Source organism: Leopardus geoffroyi, chromosome C2, assembly GCF_018350155.1.
Source record: "Leopardus geoffroyi isolate Oge1 chromosome C2, O.geoffroyi_Oge1_pat1.0, whole genome shotgun sequence".
Lineage (NCBI taxonomy): Eukaryota > Metazoa > Chordata > Mammalia > Carnivora > Felidae > Leopardus > Leopardus geoffroyi.
In genome coordinates this window covers 87,365,465-87,385,608 of record NC_059333.1, presented here as the reverse complement: position 1 = coordinate 87,385,608, position 20,144 = coordinate 87,365,465, and the positions used below count along the sequence as shown (strand labels likewise).

General features: G+C 40.4%; 1 protein-coding gene across 10 annotated transcripts in view; it reads right to left on the bottom strand.

Annotated features, from left to right (window-relative positions):
• Positions 1-6,072: 6,072 nt before the first annotated feature.
• The window catches only part of PEX5L (peroxisomal biogenesis factor 5 like), a 229,421-nt gene continuing 215,349 nt past the window's right edge, over positions 6,073-20,144 (bottom strand). For all 10 annotated transcript variants that reach the window (XM_045502883.1, XM_045502886.1, XM_045502880.1 and 7 more), the window contains 4 exons: positions 19,944-20,141; positions 19,114-19,279; positions 18,566-18,723; positions 6,073-12,460 (listed from right to left, as the gene is read on the bottom strand). In XM_045502883.1, coding sequence (XP_045358839.1) covers positions 12,256-12,460; positions 18,566-18,723; positions 19,114-19,279; positions 19,944-20,141 — 727 coding nt within the window. In that variant the 3' untranslated portion in view covers positions 6,073-12,255. The remainder of the gene's footprint in view (positions 12,461-18,565; positions 18,724-19,113; positions 19,280-19,943; positions 20,142-20,144) is intronic.

Genomic DNA, 20,144 nt, shown 5'->3' with positions numbered 1-20,144 from the left:
TCTGAGGTTCCTTTATGGCTCTTTTTTCTTTTGCAAAATGCCAAGTAAACTGATTCTGCCCTTGGCGGGTTCTCATCCATCAACGGAACAGGTAACCCAAGACAGTGACTGATTTTATTTCTCTCTAGGGTTTCTTGGTGTGGGCACCAAGGCCGCCTCATTCCCATCAGTAGTGGAACATCAGCAACGGTGCAAGATGTTTCTTCTGTAAAGGTGGGAGGGGCCGAGGCAGGGAAGTCTTTTAGTCTTTCTCGAATGGATGTCAGGTGCAATACCGGAGTCAGTGGAGACCCTGTTGTGGTTCTGTGGCTCTCAGTTTGCTGGTAGCTTCCCTAATGCAGGTGCCAGCGTGCTTAATACTGGTTGCACCAAGGGATTTCAGCATTTCGATGGCACCATGTTTGTAGGTTGTATGAGTTTCCTATTGTTGCTGTAACAAAGGATTATAAACTTGGTGGCTCAAGAGAGCACATTTATTAGGTGAGAAGTATGAAAATGGGTCTTACAGGGTTAAAATCTAGCTGTTGGCAGGGAAACTCTATGTGAGAGTCCATTCCTTGCCTTTTCCAGCTTCTAGAAACTCTTCTCATTCTTTGGCTTGTGACCTCCTAACAACATGGACGTCACTTAGTGTCTGTGTCCATTGTCCTATGGCCTCTGACAGGCTCTCCTGCTCCCTCTTATGAGGACCCTTACAGTTACAGTGGGCCCACCCAGATAGTCCAGAATAAACTTCCCATCTCCAGATCCTTAAGTTAATCACATCTGCAATGTTCCTTTTTGCCATGTAAAATAACACATTCACAGGTTTTGGGGATTAGGATATAGAAATCCTTGAGGAGGCATTATTTTGCCTACCATATAGGGTATGCTTATTACTACTTAAAACATGTCCATTCAATACTTAAAAAAATTTTTCTTTTTAATGTTTGCTTATTTTTGAGAGACAGAGCATAAGCCAGGGAGGGACAGAGAGAGAGGGAAACACAGAATCCAAAGCAGGCTCCAGGCTCTGAGCTGTCAGCACAGAGTCCGACGGGGGGCTTGAACCCACGAACTGTGAGATCATGACCTGAGCCAAAGTCCGATGCTCAACCGACTGAGCCACCCTGGTGCCCCTCAATATTTAAAAAATTTAAAAGAATCTATACATTTTTAAAAATCCAAGTAAAATGACCAACATCAGTGTTGTGCCATAATGTTTTGGTGAGAAGAGGAGAAGGAAATGATTGGGATGGAGGATTTTTTTTATGACTCACACATTATAAAGTTTTTAAGACAATGTTTGCAAGTCAGATGCTGCTTACATTCACTTTGTTCTGTCTCCTTGTGCCCAGTGGGAGAGTCTACCATGGTGTGTATGCACTGTTTGAATCTAAGGTCCCACTTTTCGAATGTGGTCAGTGGCAAATCATTTGTAGTGAGGAAATTTAATAGGAAACAGTAAGTTATTCTCATTCGCATGCAACCTATTATTTAAAAATTTACTAGGAAAAGTCTTTCAGCGAGGTAGGGGGCAGATAGAACGGCAAGAGTAGAGGCATAGAGACTTGACTTTCTGAAACCCAGTCTTGTCATCTGTGCAGGGGGCCTAATAATACATGAGATAAGTTACATCGAACATTTCACAGTCTGGTGGCACAGGATATTTTTATTCTGCTATTTTACATCACCATTTTAACTAGCACTTTGACCCTGTGGAGGTTTTGACCCTTTATTTCAGTCTAGCAAATTTTTTCTTTTGTAAAGAATCAGAATTATACCAACATCGATGACTTTTTTCCCCCAAAAAAGTGCTGGGCATTGCTTTTCTTAGAATATATCAGTAAACAAAGCAGACCAGACTCTTTGCCCTTGTTGAGTTTATTTTCTAGCAGGGAGAGCCGGATGCTAAACATAAGAAATAAGTAAATTATATAATATGTTAAAAGGTACTATGTGCTATGGAAAAAAAGAACAGCAGAATGGGGGGAGGTGTGGATTTTGCTACTAAATATGGTACGCAGGGAAAGCATTTTTTTTGGAGGTGAGATTTGAACCAAGACTTGAAGGAGGTGAAGGAGTCATCTAAATGGATATTTGGGGGGGAAAGATACGCTTGGCAGAGGGACTCATGGGAGCAGAGGCTCCAGGGTGGGAGCATAATCTGTTATGTCAGAGAAGCAGTAAGGGGACCAGTGTGATTTGAGAGAAGGGAATGAGGGGAAGAGGAGTAGGGGAAGATGTTGGAGAGGGGCCAGATTGCCTGAGCCAGGAGACGTTGGAAGGGCTTGACTCTGGAGTGCCATTGGGAGTCATTATAGGCTCTTAAGTAGAGCAATGATCCGATCTGACCAAAGTTTCAGGAAGATAGTTCTCTAAATTAGCTGATAGGAGGCAAGGATAAAAGTAGAGGCTACTGTGGTAAGCAAGGTGAGCTAGGATGATGGCTCACATAGATGGGATGGTAGCAGTAGAGGTAGCAAGGATAGTCAGATTCTGGATACATGTGAAAGTAAAGCCAGTAGGATTTCCTGATGGGCAGGACGTGGCATGTGAGGGAATGAGAGTAGCCAAGCTAGACCCCAAAGTTCTTCCTCTGAGCAACTAAAGAATGTAATTGCAATCAACAAAGATAGGGAAGGCTTGGTGGGATTGGGGGGTATTAATGGGAAAAGATGATCGCAAGTTTGGGATGTGTTGAATTTGAAATGCCTGTTAGATCTCCGCGGTTGATGTTGAGTGGGAAGCTGGATAACAACTCCGGATTTTGAGGGAAAAGTCTGGACTGAAGTAAAAAAACTAAAGATGACATTTAAACCAGGGACTGGGTATGATCACCGGTGGAGGAAGACAGGAAATGGAACTGGTCCAGGGACTGAGCAAAGGCTCAATATAAGAAGTCCAGGAGAAGATGAGCCAGCAAAGGAGACTCTGAGAGGAGTGAACACCAACGTGGGCAAAAATCAAGAGAACAGTGCATGCAAGTGGAAGCCAAGTGGAGGCAACAGATATCAACTGTGAAGTAACTGTGGTAGGTTAAGTCAGATGAGTTGACTACACAATTGATCAACTTGGAGGTCATGGGTGATCTCCATGGGGACAGTTTGGGGGGTGGGGAGGAACTGCAGAAGATGAATGCAAACCACTCTTTGGGGGAATTTTGCCACAAAGGGAAGCAAAGAAGAGATGGTGGCTGACAGGACGTGGGCTGGGAACAAGAGAGGTTTTTGTTTTTAAATATGGGAAATAAGATGGCCAAATAGGCACAATACTGAGGATGTAGGACAGAAAGGTGAGAATTGCTGTTTGCTGCCCTTGAGCAGGCAAGACGTGATGGGATCTCCTGCTCAGTTGGAGCTGACTTTAGACACCGGCTGGGGAGCCCGCCTTTGGGGACAGGAGGAAGGCAGAGATAAGAGTGCCAGATGCGGCTGTGAGGAGTGGGAGCACTGAGAGTCTGGGGATTCTGTCCTGCCTGCTTTAATTTGCTCAGGGAAGTAAGAAGTGAGATCCTCAGCTTGGAGGGACCATGGGTGGGGGAGATTGGACATTCGAGGCGAGGGGAGGTGTGAAACAGTTATCCAGTTGAACTCTCTCCAAGCTTTTATATTTTCCTTTCTATTTTAATGAAATTAGTTTAATTGGTATCAATTCAAGTTATTTTGAGAGAGACAGAGACAGCACAAGTGGGGGAGCAGCAGAGTGAGAGGGATCGAGAGAATCCCAGGCAGGCTTTGCACAGTCAATGCAGAGCCCAATGCAAGGCTTGAACTCACAAAACCCCAAGATCATGACCTGAGCTCAAACCAAGAGTCAGATGTTTAACCAACTAAGCCACCCAGGCACGCTCAGTTCTGTAAATTTTATGAAGACAGTCTGAGTCTTCAGCTTTTGGTCCTCATCACATTTCCCCTATTAGAACTTTTCCTATTGCAGAGTCCCTTTTGTGGCCATGATTTCCAGCGGGTCCACCTTTACCAGGTCAAATTTTGCCACTCTAGGTTTTGTCAAGATTTTGTTCTTTTGTCATTTTTTTGAATCAGTAGCCAGTTTTCCTGTAAGCACTCTTAGCCATCGTCTCGGTAAGATTTCTCTCAAGCTTACTTTTTCCTGGGCCAGTTTTTGCAGTTTTTAATAGTAGATGTGATCTTTAGTCAGTTCTTAATCAGTAAGATGTTTTTCTTCCACCTGGCACAGTTTTTGTTATTATGTTCATCATTTGCAATAATATTAATTATGGACTGTATTATTAGGAGGGGAGAAGCAGAGGACCTGAGTGTGCATTAGGGTTAAAATGGCGTAGTAGAAATAATGGCGTAGGAATGTGGCACATGGCAGGTTTCAGTAAGTGTTAGCTTCCTTTCTTTTTCCTTTTCAAAGACCTTGGCCTGGGAAGGCTGCACTGCTTGGTCTCCACCCTTCTAAACTCAGGTGAGCAAACTCAAGCAGGGGGCCTCCTAAGAGTCAAATGGCTTAATTCCTTAGATCAAAATACTAAAATTAACTGTCAGTTTCCAAGGTTCTGATTCATTAAGTTGATAACCAGGCAGCATTATTTTTATTTTTTTATTTTTTTCAATATATGAAGTTGATTGTCAAATTGGTTTCCATACAACACCCAGTGCTCACCCCAAAAGGTGCCCTCCTCAATACCCATCACCCACCCTCCCCTCCCTCCCACCCCCTATCAACCCTCAGTTTGTTCCCAGTTTTTAAGAGTCTCTTATGCTTCGGCTCGCTCCCCCTCTAATCTCCTTTCAGGCAGCATTATTTATTATGAGGTATAAGTAAGGAAAAAAATACATATGTCCTTGTGAGCCCTAAAGTACTGGATAGGTAAGGCATTACTGTGAGGAGCCTTGTAAAGGAATGTGAAAAACAGTTCAAACCTTGGGCTGCTTTCATGTATACACATGGAGTGAAGCAGCTGTTTGAGGAAATAGAATTCACGCTTAAAAAGGATTAAGAGACATAATAAAAGGTTTAAGTTATGCAAGGGGTCGGGAGAGGAGCCACAATTCACCGCTGGGTAAAATAACCGTGAAGTGGGAAAGAAGGAGGTACAGCCTGATTTGATAGAGGAGAAAATGAACTTCCACCAGGTTGTTGGCTTATAGCAAGAGGACTTAGTGAAGAGGGAGAAGGGGGACTCAGTGTGCCTGTGTAGCTCTCTTCATCCAAGCCTATTGTTCCTGCATCACCAACCTGACCACTCAAGGACTTCATTAGTAAACATTCTGGAAGCAGAAACATCTGTCTCGGTGGCATCCCTTCTCTGCTTGAGGGCAAATCCACCCTTTATGTGCTCCAGGAAGGCCACCAACAATCTCCCGCGTTGCCAGGGCATCTCCTAAGGTCTCCCCAGCTCACAGTGCTCGCCATCCTGGGCTCCTTCCTCCTTGAACACGCCAAGCTCATTCCTGCCTGGGTGTCTTGTGGTAGCTGTTGGCTCTGCCGAGAATATTTCAAAGAGCTGTTCCCAGTGCCACTTGGTGGGCTTCTTGGTGTTCAAAGCTCAGCCCAAACGTCACCTAAGAGAAATCTTTCCTGACCATCTATACATAAAAAGGAGCCCCCAGTTTCTCTCATAATACCTCATTTGCCTTGTCCTTCTAGCAGTTTTTGGCACATGACATCCTTATGTGTTAAAGTATTTGTTGATCCCTCACAGAAATCTAAGCTCTTCAAGGGCAAGTTTGATTTGATTTACTTACCACTCCTGCATTAGAACAGTACGTGCACGTAATAGAACCTCAAATATTTATTGACTGATTAAAAAAGAAAGAAAAGAAAAAAAAAACAGACCCTAAAACTGAAATATATTTTAATATTTTTATTCTAAAAAAAAAAATCACAAAATCCAATTTCAGGTTAAATATTTTACTCTTAAAAAATTAACAAAGGAAGAAGATTTTAAAGTTTTGTTTTATATGTAAAAATGCATTCTTGATTTCCAGATAGCTCATGCAACATCATATGTGGTGGTATTCAATAAAAGACCTTTTTTATCAATAGTACAAATTGGATTATATATGATTTGAAGCAATTCTGACCCCCCAAATCCCATTTTGAAAGATTTCTCAAAAGACCTTGAAGCCACAGACAAAGTTTATTTGAAAACATAGTTTAAAATTGCACAAATATAAATACAATTTAGTAATGTGAAAAAGGGAAGGCATGCTTCCAATAATAGTACAAAAATACTACCTTAATCTTGGTACTTTGCAAATTATAAGCCAAAGGAGTAAATTAAACACATCAATATGATAGGTTATTTTTATGGTAGTAGTTTTATTTCAAAGAGCAATGCAGGGAAATACTAAGATGAAGCCTTATTATCCAACAGAGTTGTGCTATGATACATAATATTTCACTAAATACACAGATACATTATCACATAGTATGCCCGTAACTTTTACACCCTCACCCCATTGCCATTAATTTACTATAGGTCACTTAATTTGGGTTGGTTTTAACTTAAAAACTCAATGTAAACATTTAAAGTTAAATTTTTTGTTATCTATTTCAGCTTAAAAATGAAATCCCAAGATTTTAAACATTATTGAGCATAGAGAAGCATCACAGAAGAATTTGCCATTTGTCTTAATATTTTTAGATTAGACTAGATATGCAATATTCGTAGATATACAAAATATATAGAAATGTCTTTTCTAAATAGTTAATAAATGCCTGTTATAGTTTGTAAAAAGTTTATTAAATTAATCAGGTTTTTTTTTTCAACCAATGTAAACAAATTTGGGCAATGAAAGTTGAAGAGGGTTTGAGTCAGGTGATATGGGGGGACATTGGTAAAAATTTAGGTTTGCTTTATTTCCTTTAACTACTGGCAACATATTCAATCATGAACCATTTCTCGCATTGTACAATTCTTTATGGTATCTAGGCAAATTTTTTACATATCTCAGTGAAAATGCCAAACTACCTAGCTGAGTGTGTATGTATATCCCTTACTATTGTTTTGTCAGTCCATTTCCCCTCTCCAAGAAATTCAAAGAAAAAAAAAACGACACACATTTTATTGTTGAGCAAAGAACTGCCTGCTGTTTTTTCATCTTCATATTGTTTCGAATGCGGGTTTCTAAAAGTGTCCTGAAGAGCCTGTCAGGGTTTTGCACGCACACCCTGCAACACTGCAAGTTAGTTTTCTCTTGTAGAGAAGGTCCTGAGACAACAGTTCTGAGATTGGGGCACTGGTTTCTAGAGTGTGTTATTTTGGTAAGTCTGCAGAGGTCACAGGGAGCGGAAACTTTATTCAAGGCAAAATACCACGTGAGAGGTTGTTAAACTTCACACTTTTGATTTTCTGGTTTTTCTCCTCTTTAACTGTTTAATGCCTCCACACAGGAGTCTTTGCTAGGAGTTTGAGGATTTCCGTCTTTGAGCTTATTTGTGTGTGTTTGGCGGTGTGTGAGATGGTGACAAAGCTGTTAGCAACATAAGACTCACCCCCAGCTTTGTCTTAGTGAGCTTTGCTCCCTCCATTTCTGGTCTCCTTGCCCTTATTTTTTCATGAAGCAGGGGTTACAGAAAAAGGCAGTGAGAGGACTTTCAAGTTCATTCTGAGTGACCATGAAATCACCTGATTATCTCTGACTTTCAGTGTTTTTAGACATACAGACCAAGTCCAGTTTCTTAAGGGATGGGGCCCACATAGCTCACTCACTCATCATATAAATAGGGCCATGTTGAGGCCAATGGTGTGGCACCCACACACTCACTATGTGACATTTGTGGAAATTAAGCCGTCACGTCCACTTTGCCTTATGGTGGTTTTCATGTGCCTGACATTACCCCAACCTTCCCACCTTATTTAGAAGGTCGGTATTTCTAATTTACTCCTAAATTTTAGAAAATATTTGAAATGCACGATTCAGAATTTTGAACCCAAAACTCTGTGGAGGCAATCAACACAATTGCATTTAGTAGTGTTCAGACACACGGATTTTGTTTGAGTTTTGGATCTGTTGTGCCTCAACCGGTTTAAAACTTGTTTAGATGTCTAAGTACCTGGATTCCTCAGTAGATTCGTTTGGCACTGGCTGCAACACTGCATAAGCCAGATGTGTGAATATCTGTAAAGTTCAGTGTAGTGTGATAGCAGGAAAACAGTCTTGACAAGAAGATATTAAAAGCAAATAGTAAAACTATAACGCAAAGTTCATGAAAATGTTTCCTTGCTCAGAAGCAAGGAAAAATAGGCTACCCTATGAGATTTAACCATGCACTGGGTAAACTTACATTCAGTACAGTTATCTTGCATGCTTTGGTTAATATTTGAGTAGGCAGATTTGCAAGTACTAATGCATGCGTTATTTTTTACCTGAGGTTATACGTTTTATTTTTTAAAAATTGCCTTTTTACAAACCTTATGCCAGAGTTCATCTATGAACACTCTTTAAAAAAATATATATCTATCTATCTACTTCTTAGTTCAAAACAGTTTAATTTCAACCAGTTCTATAAATACTGAGATGACAGGGAAACTGTGCAGTAAAATCTGGAGACGGAATGAATTTGAAATCATTTTACAAAGTTGAAATCATGTGTGTGCATGTTTAATAATTTCTAAAATATGAGGACTCAAAAAAATTGGTACACAAATGAAACCTTCAGAATACCCTGTTTCTAGAATCCTTTCAGAATCATTTCAAGGTATAAAACAATAGCAACCACTAACTTAAAGTGCAGTCTAGTCTTGTGGAACTGATTCAGGGGCAAATGAGGAAGGGACACAAAATGACCATCTTGCTTTCTCTATATTCCCAAAGAGCTCATGGATAAAGTGTACGGAAGAGATTTTGGGAACTCCTGTTGTATGTGGGACTCGCTATACTTGTGTTCAAGTCTTGCTTGTATAGCAGGAATATACTAGAAAATCTTACCTAGTATGAGTATCTAGACACGGACCCAAGATACAACATAATCGTTCTCTTTAAAGAAAAGGAGAAGAGTGGCATCCAACTCTGAAGGTGAGTATGTCCTGCACATTCTAGCCCAGTGAAGTGTCTCTAATTTACCATTCTAGCTCAAATACAGATTGGCTGAGAAAGCACAGCTCACGGCGTCTGCTGAAAGCTTCCTGATGGACAATATCTGCCTTTCTTTAGGTGTCATGGGGAATGACCTTAAGAGGAAGCCTCATCCCCACTGTCAAGGTACAACAGCACATAGAAATAGCCCACTAGACATAGGTGTCACATATCTTGAAATTCAGCAGTGATCACTGGATTTCTCTGCATTCTCATCCAATCTGCCTGTGAAAATAAGTTCTTAAAAGTTACATCCATGCAACTGAAGGGCCATTCTAGAAAACCAGTGGCATCCTCTAAGAGATCTTCGGCTTACTTAGTAAGACTCTCAGAAAAAAGGAACTCAAAGCCTTCCCAGGGTGCCTTAGACAGGAACCAAGGACACCCTGCCTTTTGAAATGGAAAGAATAAATGACAATTTCATACCACCAGGGTAAGATACCAAAACCAGTTCTGTCTTAAAAAATGTGTATATACTTGAAAAATGCATACAATAAAGATCATTCTAAAATCTTATTAATTTTTGGTGGTGCTCTGATTTCTATAAACTTTCACTTATTTTTTAGTAACTGTTTTTACTTAATTTTGTTTAAAAATACTATTGAAAAATATCTTGGGCAATAATTCTGCACTTCCTGATAGGCAACAGACTATGAAAATCTTGGTTCTGATGGACACTAGATATATTGAAGAAAGTGCTACTGAAATTATCCAAGTATGATGGGAATGGAAAATTGTCTACTCTCCTCTGAATTCACTTGGTATTCTGACAGCAAAATCAAACTTGGGCTGCAAAATTTGTCACCACTTAGCAACAATCAAATTATGTCAAAGTATCCTGCATTTACCCTACTGTCAGGCTTTAAACTATTAACTGATGTCATGCATGTAGGGCCAACAAATCTAAGAAAACAGCCTATTGTTATTATTGCAAATTCAGTTCCTGTTGAAAGTATAGAGTGGCATCATAAACAGAAACCTGCAAAGCTGGCTTTGAATCCTGCGTTCAGAGGCTCCTAATGGACTACGATGGATGCAAATCAGCTAGTCAGCCAGTGAACGCACGGGAATTGGGGGGAGGGACATGCATGGAATGGATGTTCTTCTCTCAGGGATATTCAAGCAGGCAGCTGCCATGAACTTGGACTCTGGCCCCGAGAGTCCTTCCTAGACTGAATTCTAGGATTCTAAAATTATAAAGAATATTCTTGAAAATATTGTTGAGCTTTATTTGCTGCTGAGACTGGAAGGAAGTAGGCAAAGACTGGGTTGTCACTACTGCCCAATGGTGAATGCCTTAATGCCTCTGCCTTCTGCTGTCCAGCTGGGGGCATCACCTTTGCCCAAGTGAGCTTCGACAGTGAAGATGAAAGCCTGGCACACCACAGGGCTCTTTGTCCTTATAAACCTTAAAAACTCTTCGTCTTTATAAACTCTGTCGTTATAACACACGTGAACTTCAAGGATTTGTGGTATCCTGTTTCCTTGAGGCCCCTTCCTACCTGAGGAACTTCCAAGGTAATAGAGGAGAGGATTTCTACCTGCACATCCTGCTCCCCTCCTCCACCACCCTCACCAGGAGAAGCTAACTCTCCAGTCAATTAAACTGTCTTGACTCAAATGCTGTTTGCTTGGTAACTATAATCATGAGAGTAACCAGCTACTATTAACCAAAGAACACGAAGAAAAAGTTGGGATCAGATTGCACTGGGGAAGATTCTGGAGGAAGGAAGGAAGGAAGAAAGGAAGGAGAAACAATAAAGAAGAATGGGACCACTTATTAGAACAACTTGCTAGAATTGGACACTGGCGATCTTATGTTTTGGTTAGCATTTTGCAAACAATTTTTCTAACTCTTTAAAAAATGATGTCAATCCAAATAATCACCAAGCCCCAACAGGGCACAACACACCCTGCAGAAGTGAGTAGAATGTAATCAATGAAATAAAACACCACTACCGACAGAAGGTTCCTGACACTTGATAAATGTTCCAAATGAGAGCCAAAGGAGCATGCATCTTTCATATTAAACCACTGACATTCAGTGAGATTCAGCTAGAAAATATTGATCTTCTATCACTTAGAATGCAGAAGGGAGAGCAATGCAGATTATTATGGAACTAAGAAAACACTTAATTTTTAGGAAAAAATGTATTTATCACTCTTATGAAATACTATTTAAAATATTAAAAGTTTAAAAGGAATATTGTTGTGCAGGGCAGTCAGAAAGCAAGTAAAGTATGACATTTAAGCAAGTTAATGTTAACTCTATAGAAATCCCGTTATCATCCAAATTCCTACCTGCAGAGAATGCATGAAGGGACAGTACAATGTCTCTTGCTTAAGTTCATACGGTCCCAGAAAGCATGTGAATAAGATCTGTGTTTGACATATTTACACCCTGTGTCTTATCTGCTTTGAGAAAAACTCCTTCAAAACTCTACACTATGAAAAACTATTTTCAGGAATTTTTATTTGGTCCATTGATCTAACAAGGCCGAGTCCTTGAATCTTTCACCCCTAAGTTAAAAATTGGAGCAACGGAACAAAACTCCAGCAAGGCATAAATAAGATATTAAAGTGCGTATATACAGTCCCAGAAAAGTTTTGATTGGGAACAGCAAAAATTTCTAGTGCAAAAACTGCTTTTGCCAGCAAAGCTCCCTCTCTGGAGTCGAAGGGCTACAGTAAAAGTTAAAATCGGAACAGGTCTAAGCAATGCCTCTCTTTAGTCAAGGGTTAATATATGTGCATGCACCTTGGCCCAAACTACGTTGTAAAAGGGGGAATTGCAGGGGATAGTTCAGAAACAGTCAGAATTCCCTGATCAGAGGCAGTGCTTTCTCCAGGTGTCCTATGAGCAAGTTCCTTAGGTGTGTCATCAGCTGCAAAAGTGAGGACAAAAACCCCAAAGGACGTGTTTTGAATATGCTTGCAGCTTGTGAAGAGTATTCACACACGGTTACTTTATCTTGGTTTGTCTTTGTGTCTCTCAGTTCTTCTTCTGAGCCCGACCTTGACTCTATGTACAACATTTTGTGCTTTTGAATCTGAACAGAGACTGGGCATCGTCTGTAGGAGTTCCCTTGTGTCATATCACCATGGCCTTTTGGACATCTGGTTTTATCCTTTTTGGAATTCATAATAAAATAGTTTTGCATTTCTTAGTACAATTACACAGATAAGGATTTATCATTTTTAATTTTTTTTTTTTTCTTTTCCTTCAAGGATCCAAGTTGAAAGCTCTTAGGAGGACATCCAGGTCACCGAGATTAGCCGCCTGGAAGAGTTCTGGTTGGTCCATCAGAGAAAGTGCGATTCTGAGGGCAGCCCAGATATTCCCAGAGATTGCAGGATGAGGAACTTGCTGTTGATTCCTGCTTTTTCTTTGCAAACTGAGGGCAGTGAGAAAATTGCTGACCGCTTCCCTAAGAGGGTAGAAAAACAGACATTTAAAAATGCAACAAATTTCAGAGTTAGCAACTTAAAAAACAAAAATGGATTAACTTCTTTTAGTTCAAAACCCTAAATCACCTCTCTGAGGTGTTTTAGATCATCAGAGGAACAACCTTCTGGTTGTCTCATTATTCTTTTGTGAAAAATCATTGTTCAGTATAGCAAAACCAGAAAGAAAAAGGGAATTTTATTTTAAGAATGTCATGTGAGACAGAAAGAGTAATAGCAAAACCATTGCTAACTCATTAATGCATTCCTTTTCCCCCTACCTCAGGGGTAATTTAAAGACAGAATCCATTTGCAAATGTGAATTATACAACTAGGGTTGAAGAGGAAGCATCTGGCCCTACTCAGAAACAAAGTGGCTTAACTTTTCCTATTAGTGATAGTAATATGGGAGGCGGCTGGGGCTGAATTGATTTGCTCTCAGAACATCTGGGTTGGAATCCTAAGCATTTAGCCTTAGGCAAATTTATTATCTTTCCAAGCCTCCATTTCCCCAACTGTATAATAGGGATAATAGAACTCATTTTATTCATTTATTTTTTTTTTTCCTTTTAAACATATGCATTTATTAATACCCCACCCTGTTCCAGAAGGGATTGGGGATGTCAGCAAGTTACTATCAGGGCTTCACTTTCTTCATCTCCAAATGGTCTAGGTGATATAAGTTCATTCCAGTTCTTCCCTTTTGTGACTCTGATTCTAATAATTTGTTGGTTATCTCCACTTAGAAGTTCTGTTAACACCTGGTATTTAGGGACGCTTGTGTGGCTCAGTTGGTTAAGCGTCCGACTTCAGCTCAGGTCATCATCTCGTGGTTTGTGAGTTCGAGTCCCGTGTCGGGCTCTGTGCTGACAGCTCAGAGCCTGAAGCCTGCTTTGGATTCTGTGTCTCCCTCTCTCTGCCCCTCCCCTGCTTGTGCTCTGTCTCTCAAAAATAAATTAACATTAAAAAAATTAAAAAAAAAGATGCTTCATTTTAGAATATGGAAAATGGGATGGGGGTGGGGGAAACCTACAACTGGTTCTCCTGATTTCTGTTCATGGCATCACCATCCAACCAGTGACCCAGCACCAAAACCTAATGCCATCTTCAACTATTCTTGTCCTTGCCCCAACATCTCACTGAGCCACGTGGAATCCACTCTCTAATGTCTTTTCCCCACTTGGTCCTTCCCATGGCCACATGTAGTTGAAGCCCTTGTTAGTTGTCTCTCTGTTCTGTTCTATGGGAAGTCATTTTAAAATTTATTTATTTGAGAGAAAGAGAGACAGAGGGGGACAGAGGATCTGAAGCAGGCTCTGCGCTGAGCAGTGAGCCCCTTGCAGGGCTTGAACTCACAAACTGTGAGATCATGACCTGAGCCAAAGTCAGACGCTCAACTGACTGAGCCACCCAGGTGCCCCAAGAAGTCATTTTAAAACCTTGTTGTGTGAGGTACAGTTGGATCAATTTATGTGAAATCTTTTATTAAATCAGATCACTAGTTCTCCAAGTGTGGTCTGGGGAACTCTAGGATCAGTGAGGTCAAAATTATTTTTACAATAATTCCGAGACATTATTTTACCTTATTCTCATTTTCTCACCAATGTACAATGGAATTGTACAGTGATTACACAATATGTAAAATCCCAATAGATTGGATGTGGAGACAGATATGAGAATCTGTCTTCTATTAAGTAAGATATTAAAAAAAAGTTTTTATTTATTTTTGAGATAGACACAGAGCATGAGCAGGGAAGGGGCAGAGAGAGAGGGAGACACAGAATCTGAAGCAGGCTCCAGGCTCCGAGCTGTCAGCCCAGAGACTGACACAGGGCTTGAACCAACGAACCATGAGATCATGACCTGAACCAAAGTTGGTCCTTAAACGACTGAGCCACCCAGGTGCCCCTAAGCAAGATATTTTTAAAAGTTGCAAAAATGATAAAAGAATGCCACTCTTCTCGCTAAACATTTTTTTGTTTTGGGGAATAATTATTTTTCATAAAATGTCTAATTTATGTTAACATGTAGTTAATTATTATTTTTAAATGAATCTTATAAACTTTCTCAGTTTAACTTCTAATATGGTAAATATTGGTGGATACAACCCGCCTAAAAGCCCTTGGAGGTGCCTGATAATTGTTAAAAGTGTAAAGGAGTCCTGAGAACACCAAGTCTGTGAACCTTCCAGCTCTTTCTGTCCACAGCTGCTCTCTTGCTCAGGTACCCGGTGTGCTTTCTGTCTGCACTCTCAGGACCTCTGTCCCCAGAAGCATGTATTCTGTATCAGACAAACTGGTCTTTGCTAAGAATGATGACACTGCTTTAATTTGTATCTGCTTTACTCTTCTTAAAAGCTTTTCACACATTTGATCCCACTTAATCCCACAAGGTCATTATTAAGCATCTGGTAAGAAGCTCTGAAGTGAGGCTGGACTTCTGATTCCAGTGAACATGATATAGACATTGGTTCATCTGTATTGTTAGACTGCCTGGAAATAAATGGCAACTGGGAAATGGTTCCACTGTATTTGGCAACCTGGCTAATGGAAGGGATTGGGGTTCTAATCATCTTCTCTTTTGGATGTTTAGTAATCAAGCAAGAGAGGAGGGTTTATAAACAGATGCACATGTGGGGTTTACTTTGGAGGCCCTTTTTGGCTTCCTTGTTCCAGGATGGCAGCTCAAATGACAAGGATTCCATTTCCTCTCATCATCCTAGGCTCGTAAGAGCTCTGGGGGAGAAAGACCCTGGAATCTCCTCATGCACAGGCTGTTCCTAGCTGCCCCATGTGTGGCAGTGGTCTCTGAGGGACAGGGACAGTACCAGAATAGTCTAAATGCTAACTTGCCAGGCAACGTGAAGCGGTCCCCATGAAGATAGTCTCAATCTGTTCTCCAACTTGGGAACACAGAGTCCTTCTGGGGGATTCAGAAGATTGTACATGTATATGTATGAATAGTTTTTAAATGGCTTACACACACACATATATATGAATAAGCTGTTCATGTATGTCTTGATTAATAAAGTGCATTCATTTAAAAGCATTCCTCATTTTATAATATCTTTCCCTCATTATATTAATACTAAAAACATTAACATGAAAGGGGATGTGATTTATGTTTTCATTAAAGAGTCCTCACTCTTGAAAATTTTGAGATCCTTTGGAGCTCCTACTGACAGAGGGGTAGCATTTTGAGCTGCACATTTCACACCAACAATTTCCTTTCCTTATTTCAATTCTGTAAAGTCCTGGGGACTTGCTTTGACTCTTTATAGAACATGTGCAATCACAGGAGTGCCTGGATGGCTCAGTCGGTTGAGCATCTGACTCTTTTGATTTCAGCTCAGGTCATGATCCCAGGGTCATGGGATTGAGCCCCACGTCAGGCTCTGCGCTGAGTATGAAGCCTGCTTAAGACTGTCTCTCTCTCTCGGGGCGCCTGGGTGGCTCATTTGGTTGGGCGGCCGACTTCGGCTCAGGTCATGATCTTGCGGTCCGTGAGTTCAAGCCCCGCGTTGGGCTCTGAGCTGACAGATTCTGTGTCTCCCTCTCTCTGACCCTCCCTCGTTCATGCTCTGTCTCTCTCTGTCTCAAAAATAAATAAAGGTTAAAAAAAAAAGACTGTCTCTCTCTCCCCCTACCCCTCTCCCCACTCACGTTTTCTCTCCCTCTCTCTAAAAAACAAACAAAAAAGAAAATGTGCGATGACAAACAACAAGTATTATAGCTATGTACAATAGGCACCTGCAGTCCTTGAGGGAGAAGTTCCAAGACTCTGGTGGGTATGGAAGTATCTGAACCAGCTCTTGGCTCTTCTCAGCCACATCTCTATTGAGGGTTATTATTTCCTAACTATCCACTTACACCTCGAGTTAAACTTATTTTCAGAATTCATTTAAGTTTTATGTCTCACTTGGTGGTCTTCTTTTTCTCAGGGGGAAAAAACCCCCAAAATATTTAGTACTTATAAAAATTTCCCACATCCAGCATGACGATAAAGGACCCACAGAGCTTAGCTGAGATGTTTTGAAATTTTTAGGTAGCCATTTGATCAAGGTTGCCATATTTACCAAGTAAGAATACAGGATGCACAATTAAATTGAATACCAGATAAACAATAATTTTTAGTATGAGCATGTCCCATGCAATATTTGGAAAATACTTACCCTAAAAACATATTTGCTGTTTATCTAATTAAAATTTAACTGGGCATTCTGTATTTTATATGGCAACTCTAAAATTGACTTGCTCCTGTACAGGTGACTTTCTGCTTGAGGATTAAAAATCCATTCTCAGTAGAGTTGCCCATTTCTACCTATCATGGACCTTCAAGCCCTCCTGCAAGTGGGTGCCCTACTGAGGCTTATACATGTAAGTGCCAAGAAAGTATTTTATTGGCATCTCAAGTACTGTTTTCTACACTGTAACGAGGAGTTACAGTTAAGAACTACTCAACAAGAAGCCTTATAAAAGCCTCCTCTGATAGAAGTTAATATGACTACATGTACATACATATTTATTTACATCTCTCCTTGTTCCAACAAAGGACCTAAGGTATCTTATTAAATACATCTATATGACATAGTTAGAAAGTTAAGTGACTAAAAGGGGTAAAGATAAAATCGGGTGAGGAAAATCAGATGAGACCAGAATGAACTTCGTATACAAAATGGACATTGCCAGGCCTTCGACAGCTGATGTGCGAGGGGGCAGCAAAGGTTCTCCCATGACCCTTTGCAGAGCTGATGTAAGGAGGGCCTCTGCAGTCGCATACTTCACAGTGCCCATGAAATAAAGCAAACCAGTTGCAGAGTCACTCAGCTATTCCTGGTTTTAACCTGAACAAGGTCCTCTTGGAGGACGGGTGTAATCCAGTGACTAATGTTCTAAGATTCTTCTAGTATAAATGTAGCAACCAATTTCTGAAACGTCAATATTTGCCAATGGCACAATCCCCAAAGCAGTTCAGAAACAGCAATTTTTCAGATGTCAAAGGGATTGCAAGCCAGTTATGTAGCTCTCTGATGACTTATCTGAATAGATAATGATAAGGATACTGATGATGATGGCAATGATCAGAATCATCATAATAAATGCTGACTACTGTTCTGTGCTAGGCAATTACGTTTAACCTGCATAATAATCTTGCGGGATAAATATTATCACCACTTGTTTTTAAGCAGGTGAAGAAATTGAGGCTCACAGTTATGTGCCCAGAATCACAAAACCAGTAAATGGCAGAGCTGTGATTTGAATCCGAGCTTGTCTGATTCTAAAAGCCAGGCTTTTTCTGAGAATGAGAAAGGGTTACATTTTTTTGTGGGATTTAAAACTAACACTTAATTCTCTTTTTTTCCAATTACAAAAATTATACCTATTTATTTAGAAAGTCGAAAAAGTAGAAAGCTAAAGAAGGAAAAATTACCTATACTTTCATTACCTAAAAGAAATAAAGGTCATTTATGGGCCCTGTAGATGAGTAAAAAATAGTATATATGATATAGACCTGATGATGAGGAATCATGGCAGAACAAGAAAGACATTTTAAACCATAAACCCACCATTTAAAATTTTTTCTTAAAATAATTTTTTAGCCAACTTTACTGGCAAAGTAGTTTTAGAAAACCTGGAATTTTGGTTGTGCTTTGCCAAAAACTGACCCTGGACCTTCTTAACTCATTTTGTTGGTTTCCCTGTCCCTATCCCCCAAGGTTCTCTTTTTTGCTTATTTGGGAAATGAAGGGTTGGAATGTTCAAGTTTCTCAAACACTTGCCCTTGGAAGTGTTACTAACTTGTCCCAACCTAGGCTGACTGAATGGAAATCTCTGGGGAGAGGCCTGGGAATCTACATTTCACAAGCTGCCTCCATGATCGCTGTTCGCCACAGGCTGAGAAACACTGAAGCACACTGTTCCTGCAGCAACAGGCCCCAGGATCCGAGGGTTCAAATTTTCCCTTGACAAGAGGAGGAGGGTTACTCCTACAAAAGGAGGTATTTTCACTGGGAAACAATCTTTCAGGTAGGTTATTCCACCTCAGCCCTGCATGTGGCTCATGGTTCTCAGCCTGTGACCATACTTCACCTGTAGGCGCCCAGATTGATGCAGCTTATTCCCAGATTGTATCTGGATCGGATGAAGCCTGGCTGAATCTCCAGTGCTCGTGTGTAGGCCTCCACAGCTTCCTCACTGCGGTCTCCGTTCGCCAAGGTTGCCCCGAGACGGTTCCATAATGAATAGTCCTGATGACAAAATTAGAACTAACAACCAGTACGAGTCACGGTGACAGAGTATTCCCATATTTCTTGCAGAAGAAGGATGGTGGCGAAAAATTTATCCAGTGCTCATGGATGGGGACCATGACAGTGGTAAATTACTCAAATGATTTTACGGACAGCTTTGTGAAATGACTTTCATTCATCAAAGAGCAGCTATCATTTGATGCTGTCAGGTAGTTCGTGTTTCTATTTTAGGTACTCAAGTATTAACAGCCACAGAAGCATATCATTAGTACTCATCTTTTTAAACCATTGGATGCAGGCAAATAAGGTGTAGCAGAAATGTGCAAAGTGTAGCCTGAGGCAACTTATTTTTTTAACAGAGAACCTTATGGTTTCTTGTTGGGCACTTACCTCTGGCCGAACAGTTAAGGCAGCGTTAAATGCATCTATTGCTCTGTTAAATTCTCCGCTCAGGTGGAACAGTACCCCCAGACCTGTCTGTAGGTCTGGGTCAATCATATCTCCATTTTGATGGGCAGCTTCCAGATATAATTCCTTAACTCCTTCCAAAACAGAGCTGCAAGGGAAAAAATGAGATTTATAATCCAAATAGTCTGAACATATATTATTTACTATTATGTCCACTGTTCTAAGAGAACATTACAAACTGGAAAAATCTTGCTTAAAATATATTCACTTAATGAGAGGACTAATACTGCACATTAAAAAATACCTGCTGATTTTCATGAAATATTTTGTCATACACAGAAACAAGACTGTACTAAGTCAAGTCTTCCCAAGGAGAGTTTCACTGACCCTGTGAGAGCCAATGTGGAAAACCCCAAGGCTCTATGAGAAAGAATTTAACATCATGATTTATTGCTGATAGAAACAAAACCCCTAGAAGAAATGACTTCCGTTTTTACTCACATCCAATTCTCAGTCTTTATGAAATGTGGTGCATTTTGTAACTTATTTTAGGTTAATTATATGTCCACAGCACTTTGCTTCGAATTATGGTACTCAGATAAACGCCTATGAGTGACTACAACGTTGATCACGTGTCCAATTGTTGGTTCTGGTCTCAGCATCAATCTTTTTAATCAGAGATGCACTTCTAGCAGGATGTTGTCCTACAATCGTTCTGGAATGGCTGGTGGTGAGGCTCGTTAATTACCCTTAAGGTGACTAATTGTGTATATGGGTGTTTACTGCCCACGGTCGTTTAGTTAGAAGCATACCTATCAACTGGAGACTTGGACATCCTCCGGGTAAGGCCTGGAGATCCTTTCTTGCTCTTCACAAGGTATTTGTACTTTGGATTTTGCTTAATCCAGTTCTTTAGAGCTTCGCAGGCATCCTGCTGATGGCCAGTGTTAGTGTAACTTACAGCCAGAGCCATCAAAGCTTTCAAGTTGTTGGGCTGTAATTCTAAGCACCTG